Source organism: Pyrus communis, chromosome 4 (genome assembly GCF_041283825.1).
Source record: "Pyrus communis isolate YQ-2024b chromosome 4, ASM4128382v1, whole genome shotgun sequence".
Classification (NCBI taxonomy): domain Eukaryota; kingdom Viridiplantae; phylum Streptophyta; class Magnoliopsida; order Rosales; family Rosaceae; genus Pyrus; species Pyrus communis.
Window position 1 is genome coordinate 13,942,855 of NC_142568.1, and position 10,005 is coordinate 13,952,859.

General features: G+C 36.3%; 1 protein-coding gene and 1 long non-coding RNA gene across 2 annotated transcripts; one reads left to right on the plus strand and one right to left on the minus strand.

Moving 5' to 3' along the window:
* Positions 1–2,661: 2,661 nt before the first annotated feature.
* LOC137723668 ((+)-neomenthol dehydrogenase-like) lies at positions 2,662–3,842 on the minus strand. The gene is made up of 4 exons (XM_088692540.1): positions 3,600–3,842; positions 3,249–3,495; positions 3,029–3,097; positions 2,662–2,925 (listed from the first exon to the last, which is right to left on the minus strand). The coding sequence occupies exons 1-4, from the start codon at positions 3,617–3,619 to the stop codon at positions 2,740–2,742; spliced, it is 522 nt and encodes a 173-aa protein (XP_088548666.1). The 5' UTR covers positions 3,620–3,842; the 3' UTR covers positions 2,662–2,739.
* An 888-nt stretch (positions 3,843–4,730) lies between these two features.
* On the plus strand, positions 4,731–6,024 carry LOC148697498 (uncharacterized). Its single transcript, XR_015961606.1, has 2 exons — positions 4,731–5,230; positions 5,797–6,024. It is a non-coding gene; the product is annotated as an uncharacterized LOC148697498 (long non-coding RNA).
* Positions 6,025–10,005: the final 3,981 nt, after the last annotated feature.

Consider the following 10,005-nt stretch of genomic DNA (forward strand, 5'->3'; position numbering starts at 1 on the left):
GAATGGGACTTCCTGGAGGCAGTTATGGTGGATCTCAGTTTCCAGCGAAGGTGGATTGATATGGTTATGCAGTGCGTATAAAATGTGGAGTTTTCTATTCTAATCAATGGGAGGCTGGGAAGAGCTTTTAAACCAACAAGGGGTCTTCGCCAAGGGGATCCCCTATCCCTCTACTTGTTTCTCATTATCAGTGAGGTTCTTTCCTTGGTAATTAGTAGGGTGGTGCAACAGGGATATTTGGAAGGTGTCAGGATATCTGCTTCAGGACTAGTGCTATCACATTTATTGTTTGCGGATGATACTCTAATATTTCTTTTGGCTACCAAGCAGAATTGCAGAAATTTATCTTCCCTTCTTCATGTGTATTGTAGAGCTTCTGAGCAACAGATTAACCTTCAGAAATCGATGGTTTATTTTGGGGTTAATACCTTGGCCCAACTGGCTTCGGAACTTTGTAACATCTTAGAAATGCCAAAGGTGGATGACTCAAGAAAGTATTTGGGTTTACCAACAATTTGGGGGACATCAAAGCGGGAGACCTTACAGTTTATCAAGGATCAGATATTGGCAAAGATTGCAGGTTGGAAGTAGCGGTTTCTCTCTTAAGCGAGGAAGGAAGTTCTCATTAAACTGGTGGTCCGAGCTATTCCTATGTACCCAATGTGCGTCTTCCGATTGCCAGTGAGCTTGTGCAACAAAATTGATGCGGTAGTGGCGAGGTTTTGGTGGGCGAGGGCAGACAAGGATGGTGGGATACATTGGGTAAATTAGAAGGACTTGGGTGGGACAAAAAAGAAGGGTGGTATGGGTTTCCGTAATCTTAATGATTTTAATATTGCCCTACTAGAGAAGCAATGTTGGCATTTGATCCATGATCCTGACTCCCTATGGGATTGTGTATTGAAAAAGCGATACTTCCCAAATGTTTCTTTCCTGAAGGCTAAGAAAGACGGAAGGGCCTCTTAGGAGTGGGTGAGCCTGTTAGAACAGAGGGATCTCATTCTAAAGGGTTCTAGATGGCAAATTATGGGAGGGCATGAAGTTCAGTTTTGGGAGGACAATTGGGTCCCAGGCATCTCAGTTGGGCACCCCACCTCTCTTAGTCACTCGGGTATCAATAGGGAGAGCAAGGTTGTGGAGTTCATAGATCCAGTCTCGACAGAATGGAAATTTGATCTTCTTTCCAACCTTATCTCGAAGAATGAGTGTGGTGTCATCTCTCAAATTTATGTAGGGCCGCTTATGAGACCAGATAAACTTGTATGGCCATTTGAATGAAATGGCTCTTTTTCAGTCAAGTCAGGATATTGAAGGTGTCACAATTGTCACCCCACTATGAGCTGTGATCGCCCTTCCTCTTACTGAAGTGTTGATCCTCGGGTTTGGACTTGGATTTGGAGTTGTAAAGTGCCCCCCCCCCCCCACACCAAAGATGAGAAACTTCCTTTAGAGGGTTTTCCAAGACGTTCGCACCACTGAATTCAATCTTTTTCGACGTAGGTGTGCCGCATCCCCCCTCTGCCCCATTTGTGCTGAAAGTGAGAAGACCATATATTCTCCTTCTGTGCCCATAGGCTTCCAGGGTGTGGAATGGGGATCCGTTGTGTATTCAAATTAATCGAAATTCAATCACTACTCTGGCAGATTGGTTGTGTTTGGTTGTCAATCAAAATCTGGGTTGCAAGGAAGACCTCGATCGAACTATGATGTAATTGGTTTTTTCGTGTTGGTTTATCTGGAGGGCCCGTTGTGATGCCATTTTAAATGGAGTTAATCCCTCTCCCTTCAGAGCTATTCGGGCTATCACCACTGCCTTGGATTCTTTTAAGTTGGCCTCATCTCCTTTGTGTATGTCACCTGCTATCCGAAGCAGTCTTTCTCGAGGTATGCATCGCCTCGCTCTGTGGTTTCCTCCCCCAATTAATTGGGTTAAGGTTAATTTAGATGCTTGTTGGAAAAGAGACTCTCACTACAGTCATATAGGGATTGTGGTTAGAGATTGTTTCTCGGGTTGCATGACGATGAGAAGTGTCTGGGTGCATGCATCTTCGGTTGTGATGGTATAAGCTTTAGCTATTCTGGAAGGATGCTTATTGGCAAAAAGTTTACAAGTACAGGAGGTGGTAATTGAGTCGAAAGCACAAGTTATTATACGGTCCCTCAATTCTCCTTCTCTGAGTTGTGTTGGGACCTACTCCCAATCCTTAGCCGTGTTTTGGAGGTTGGGAGGAGTTTTCAATCATGCTCCTGGTCGTGGACTTCACGACCAGCAAATATGGCGATGGATTTTGTCGCAAGGTATATTTCTCCGAAGATATGCGAGTTCAGTTGGGTTGTAAGACCACCATCTTCGTTAGTGGGCATTTTGAACAAAGACAGTATTCCATGTCCTCCTTTGTAAGGGTGGGGTGTTCTTTGCACTAATAGGTAGGACGACACTTCCGGAGTGGTGGTGTCTATTGGTGTCCTAATTATCCTTGTCTTTGTATATCTGATCTTGCAGGGATGCTCTCTGCTTGTTGTTTGGCCTTGTGCCTTTCTGTTTTCTATGAAGTAATCCTTTAACCAAAATAAAAAAACATTTCACTAATATAGTTCATAAAAAATTCTTAAACTCCAGCATTTCCAGAAAATTGATTATTGTTCTAATGTAAACCCAGAGCACCATTATACTTAACTAAGCAAAGAAAACAAAGATTTATTGTTTGTACATTTGAAGAAGCATATTTTTGAAGTTGCTCATACCATTAGCTTAGCAGCACCGGAAGAAACATTAATGATTCTTGGCGAATCAGATAGCTTGAGGAGGGGTAAAAGCGCCTCAGTCACACTTTTGGGACCATAGTAGTTTGTTTTCAGGCATTCTTCTGCTAACTCATAGTTTGGTGTTATCGATATTTCACTCCAATTGATTTCATCAGGCATCTGCATCCAAAATCATTACTCTCATCAATTACGATCGCATATAAGTCTAAAATTACCTTCACTCTATGATGATGATATATATACACACTATACATAACCTCACCTTACCAATTACAGCTGATCTAAAACTTTCAGGGTTTACTATGCTACCATTAATTCCTGCATTGTTTACCTACACAGTAGAAAAGCTCCAACTTTTCATCTTTGTTATGTTTATTCTAACTTGAAAAAGTAGATTATAACAAGCATCATCAGTATAAAACAGACATTATATTGCAGTATGATCTGTGGAGTAAAACCCAACTCAAAATTTCAAGGATTACCAAGATATCGAGTTTTCCGAATTGGGTTTTCACAAAATCTGCAAGGGAAGCAATGCTAGCAGAATTTGTTACATCAAGCTGATGAAAAACCACCCGGTCGGAGATGCCAAACTCTTTCAATTTTTCAAGAGCTTCAAGACCCCTCTTCTCATCTCTAGCAGTTAACACCACCATGATCCCATTTGAAGCCAACTGCTTAACTGTGCCAAATCCAACCCCTTTGTTAGCCCCTGTCACAACAGCATACCTGACCAAAATACAGAAACCCAAAAAAAAAAAAAAAATGGGAAAAAATAAGAAAGGGTTTTTTTTATTTGATCAAAAGATACATAAGAACTAAAACACTACTACCTCTTTGTTGCCTCTGCCATTGTTCTTGTTTCTGCCGAGTGGCTACAATGAGGGGACTATAATGCAGGGGTTAGTTTCCACGATCCCAGTCCCATCGATCAAACGGTTAAAGTTGATCGTTACAACCCGGTTTCCAATCATCCGTTTCTGAAAGCCAAACTCACGGGATTCACGTGGGTGCGAAATGAGGACAAATGTATGCGGTTTCAGAATGGTGGATGTATGTGGGATTATGTGGCGAAGATTGTGAGGAAGTAGCAGACTTTGTGGAGTCGTCTTGAGTTGTTTTTTTATTGTTGTGGCAATTGATGGAGCAGGTGGGTGGGGGGTGGTGGTGGGGGAGAGGGCGCCGCGGTTTGGTGGGGTGAGTGGTTCTGCATACTAGACAGCTCAGGGGGGAACGTGTTGAAGTGCATGTAACTGAGAAGCCGGGAATTGGAATTGGGTTGGTGGACGCCCATCCGTCATGTGAATAGCGACATGCATAGCTTTAGTGCTGAAAGAAATAGCCGAGAGGTGCTCTGCGGAAGTGGTGGTGAAGATCCTTAAGCTGCAAGCGAACACAAAGCCTCGTGCCAAAGCTCGTTGGTAGATATTGTTAATATGACATCAGTATATGAAATATAATGCTGATACAACGTTAAATATTATGTGACAGTACGTGAATACAAAGTTTTGTATATAGGAGATCTCGGATTAGTCAATTCATATGATTAATATACAGATAAGTCAATTCATATGATTAATATAAATACAAATATATAACATGTATATGTAAGCAAGCTAAGTAAGCCATCTGGACCTTTATCACATTTGACTAGAGGACGGTACCTCCTTAACCAACCGTCCAAACGACTCAATTATATTACCCCTTTTCTTTATTTTCAAAATCAAACAAAATAATGACAGATGCATATACTTGATTGATTCTTAAATGAATATCTGTTCTAGCTGGTACTAGTAATATGCTCACGCGTTGGTGCGGGACTTGAGGTACCGTTTGGTACGTGGGACGGAACGGAACGCAGTGGGATGAGGCGTTCCGTCTCACGTTTGGTGCGCGAAAAACAGTGGAACACGCTGTTCCACGGAACGAAATTTGGCTGAATTTTCATTCCTCCTCTACCCCCTGGAACGACTTGTTCCACATCCGTGGAACACAAAATTATGAAATTTTAAGACAAAAATGCCCCTCATCTTTTTCAATATTTACACCACCCCAATCACAAAACAAACCCTAAAATTCTATCATCTTCTTTCCATCTTCTCTGTCGTTGCCTTGTTTCTCACAGGTCTCTCCAACCTTCGTCCTCATCCTCTCCCATAGCCTCTCTTTTCTCTTGCCCACAGAGTGGAACTCAAAGCTGTGCATCTCCAGGTTCGGTCTCTGCATCTCCAGGTTTGATCTCTGAATCCAATTCCAATCTCTCTTCTTATTTTTCACAATATTTTCTGATTCAATTGAAACCATGAGGTAGACTATGTGTTCAAGGTGGTACTGATAGGTGACTTTGCGGTGGGCAAGTTTCAGATTCTGGCCAGATATTATCGAAACGAGTTTAGCTTGGACTCCATGGCCACCATCAGTGTCAAGTTTCAGACTCGGACCCTCCTCATCGAGCACAAGAACAGTCTCTCTCTCTCTCTCTCTCTCTCTCTCTCTCTCTCTCTCTCTCTCTCTCTCTCTCTCTTCAACTGTAGCATACAACCCTTTTCTTTCAATTTGCTACTTGGGTTCTTTGGATTGATAGATTGCAGCGATTCCATTAAACTTTATGCTTTTTTGCTTTTTCCTGTTTTAGTGAAAGTTCTGAGTTGCTTTTTTGGTGAGCTGTATGCATAGATTTTTTCCTTCTTTCTGGGTTGATTTCTTCAAGTAAAATTTTAATGATGGTAACTGAATTACTTCTCTCTATGCTACATTAGATAATCACAGTGAGAAAAATTTGTACAGAAAGTTTGGGTAAGATTAGTAGTTTTCTATTTATCTGAGAGTTATATATCCATGTTTTTGAACCTGATAGTGTACTTAATATGTTGTGATAATGATTTGGATATCCACTCGAATGATTAGAAATGTTAAATACCGAGAATTAAATTAGTTATCGGTTTGCATACATTTGATGGCTTTGCATATTGTGCAATATACATGTATCTTACAATATACATTTGATGGCTTTGCATATTCAACTCCAAGGTGATTAGCGCAAGACCGTACTGCAGTTTCTCATTCAGGCCAAGATTGCAAGAAGGATTAGATCAAGATTCATGGGTTCTGAGGACATGGAGTCGTAGTCGAGTTTGTTACCGTTGTATTAAGTTTGCTACTACCTCCCAGAACCTCTTGGCTTGTTTGGATGTTCTGGGGTTGTAATAACAGAATTGTCTATATAATGTGGAATTTTAATGGACTTCTGATGCATGATGCTGGTCTTTGTTAATTTGCTTTAGGCCTGGCAAACGGGTCGTGTCTATCGTGTTCGTGTCGTTTTCGTGTAACACCTGTTATCTTAACGGGTCGTGTCGTGTCACACCCGTTATCTTAACGGGTCCTTAACAGGCGGGTAAAGTGTCACGACCCATTATGACCCGTTATGACCCGTTAAGAAAAAAAAATAAAAATTTAAAATTTGCACATACCACACATTGCCACATAAATATTACTTCAAAACATTAAAACATTTCTCGTTCAAGTACTATATCTACACTCGAAAATAAAAGCCTAATAAAAAAATAATACATACACTACTAATCTATTACAAATATTAAATGTGCAAGGATAAAGAGTTTTTGTTTTTAAGATTGTAAGTCTTTCTCAAAAGTTTACACCTCCATTTACAAAATCTTCAATTTACATCGAACTTAATGAGAGAGAACTTCTGTTTTTGAGTAATAGCCTACACAATGGACGGCTGAGATTAAATCTCAGCCGATCCAATGGTTATCAATTTTTTAAATTTAATAAAATATATATATAATTATGTGAAATGGACGGCTGAGATTTAATCTCAGCCGATCCAATGGTCATCAATTTTTAAATTTAATTTAATATATATAATTATTATAGTTTTTACTTTTTAGGGATATAAAATTATTAAATTAATGTATATAATTATTAATATTATAGTTGATTCATACTTTTATTAAGTATATAAATTATAACATAAGATTTTGTGATATCCACATCCACTAGTGTAAATATTTTAAATTGAAGATCAAATTCATTCTTTGTATTCATATAGGGTCAAGGAGTGTAGCTGTAAAAATTCATCAAAATTAGAGTTAAAATAATCGTTAAATCTTGATTTTTCGTTTATAACCGTCGAAAAGCTTTGTCCCGTTACTTGATCTCTGAATGTTTTTTTTTTTTGTGATTTTTTGCTGATGTGATCTCCAAGCATATACAAACAATTTTGATGGTTTGGATCGTTGAAATTAGTTTTGGAGAATTCGTAAAATGATAGATTGACTAACACTTAGAGTTTATTTATACTTTCATTAAGTATAACATAAGATTTTGTGGTATCCACTTGTGTAAATATTTTAAATTGAAGATCGAATTCATTCATTGTATTCATATAGGGTCAAGGAGTGTAGTTATAAAAAATCATCAAAATCGGAGTTAAAATAACCGTTAAATCGTGATTTTTCGTTTATAACCGTTGAAAAGCTTTGTCCCGTTACTTGATCTCTGAATGTTTTTTTTTTTGTGATTTTTTGCTGATGTGATCTCCAAGCATATACAAATAATTTTGACGGTTTGGATCGTTGAAATTAGTTTTGGAGAATTCGTAAAACGATAGATTGACTAACACTTAGAGTTTATTTATACTTTTATTAAGTATAACATAAGATTTTGTATCCACTTGTGTAAATATTTTAAATTGAAGATCGAATTCATTCATTGTATTCATATAGGGTCAAGGAGTGTAGTTATAAAAAATCATCAAAATCGGAGTTAAAATAACCGTTAAATCGTGATTTTTCGTTTATAACCGTTGAAAAGCTTTGTCCCGTTACTTGATCTTTGAATTTTTTTTTTTGTGATTTTTTGTTGATGTGATCTACAAGCATATACAAACAATTTTGACGGTTTGGATCGTTGAAATTAGTTTTGGAGAATTCGTAAAACGATAGATTGACTAACACTTACACTATGTTTGGATGAGGGAAATAAACATAGAATTTTGGTAAAAATTAGAATTTATAAATTGACAGACACCAATTCTCTTGTTTGGATTCATAAACATAGAAATTTAGAATTTCCGCGTGGAAAAAAAACTTGGAATTTGGGACCTCCAAATCCCAAGTTCAAATTCCATGTAAATAGGTGTCATTTCTCAATTTCTATGACTGACAGTTTAAAAATAACAAATTCCGTATTCAATTCCATTGTTCTTTTAGGTTAACCAAACAAGAAAATTTACAAATTCTAAAAAATAAAATCTCGTCATTTCAATTTCCGTCATTTTTAAATTCCTTAATAATTTTAAATTTCTTCACCCAAACATAGTGTTAGAGTTTATTTATACTTTCATTAAGTATAACATAAGATTTTGTGGTATCCACTTGTGTAAATATTTTAAATTGAAGATCGAATTCATTTATTGTATTCATATAGGGTCAAGGAGTGTAGTTATAAAAAATCATCAAAATCGGAGTTAAAATAACCGTTAAATCGTGATTTTTCGTTTATAACCGTTGAAAAGTTTTGTCCCGTTACTTGATCTCTGAATGTTTTTTTTTTTGTGATTTTTTGCTGATGTGATCGCCAAGCATATACAAACAATTTTGACGGTTTGGATCGTTGAAATTAGTTTTGGAGAATTCGTAAAACGATAGATTGACTAACACTTAGAGTTTATTTATACTTTTATTAAGTATAACATAAGATTTGTGGTATCCACTTGTGTAAATATTTAAATTGAAGATCGAATTCATTCATTGTATTCATATAGGGTCAAGGAGTGTAGTTATAAAAAATCATCAAAATCGGAGTTAAAATAACCGTTAAATCGTGATTTTTCGTTTATAACCGTTGAAAAGCTTTGTCCCGTTACTTGATCTTTGAATGTTTTTTTTGTTTGTGATTTTTTGCTGATGTGATCACCAAGCATATACAAACAATTTTGACGGTTTGGATCGTTGAAATTAGTTTTGGAGAATTCGTAAAACGATAGATTTACTAGCACTTAGAGTTTATTTATACTTTCATTAAGTATAACATAAGATTTTGAGGTATACACTTGTGTAAATATTTTAAATTGAAGATCGAATTTATTCATTGTATTCATATAGGGTCAAGGAGTGTAGTTATAAAAAATCATCAAAATCGGAGTTAAAATAACCGTTAAATCGTGATTTTTCGTTTATAACCGTTGAGAAGCTTTGTCCCGTTACTTGATCTCTGAATGTTTTTCTTTTGTGATTTTTTGCTGATGTGATCTCCAAGCATATACAAACAATTTTGACGTTTGGATCGTTGAAATTAGTTTTGGAGAATTCGTAAAATGATAGATTGACTAACACTTAGAGTTTATTTATACTTTTATTAAGTATAACATAAAATTTTGTGGTATCCACTTGTGTAAATATTTTAAATTGAATATCGAATTCATTCATTGTATTCATATAGGGTCAAGGAGTGTAGTTATAAAAAATCATCAAAATTGGAGTTAAAATAACCGTAAAATCGTGATTTTTCGTTTATAACCGTTGAAAAGCTTTGTCCCGTTACTTGATCTTTGAATGTTTTTTTTTTGTGATTTTTTGCTGATGTGATCTCCAAGCATATACAAACAATTTTGACGGTTTGGATCGTTGCAATTAGTTTTGGAGAATTCGTAAAACGATAGATTGACTAACACTTAGAGTTTATTTATACTTTCATTAAGTATAACATAAGATTTGTGGTATCCACTTGTGTAAATATTTTAAATTGAAGATCGAATTCATTCATTGTATTCATATAGGGTCAAGGAGTGTAGTTATAAAAAATCATCAAAATCGGAGTTAAAATAACCGTTAAATCGTGATTTTTCGTTTATAACCGTTGAAGAGCTTTGTCCCGTTACTTGATCTTTGAATGTTTATTTTTTGTGATTTTTTGTTGATGTGATCTCAAAGCATATACAAACAAGTTTGACGGTTGGGATCGTTGAAATTAGTTTTGGAGAATTCGTATGCCATCAATCAAGTTCCGTGTGTGTGTGTGTGTGTATATATATTTATTAAGTAGATTTATATCTATTTATTTTGTACGTATAAATTATAATTGACTGACTGGTACACGGAATAGTACATACATCACGTGTCACGTGTGTCATTATAAAAATAGCGAGATATGTCATGACAGTCATGTGTGTGATAAAAAATTAATAATTTAAAAAAAAAAAAAAATTTCTCA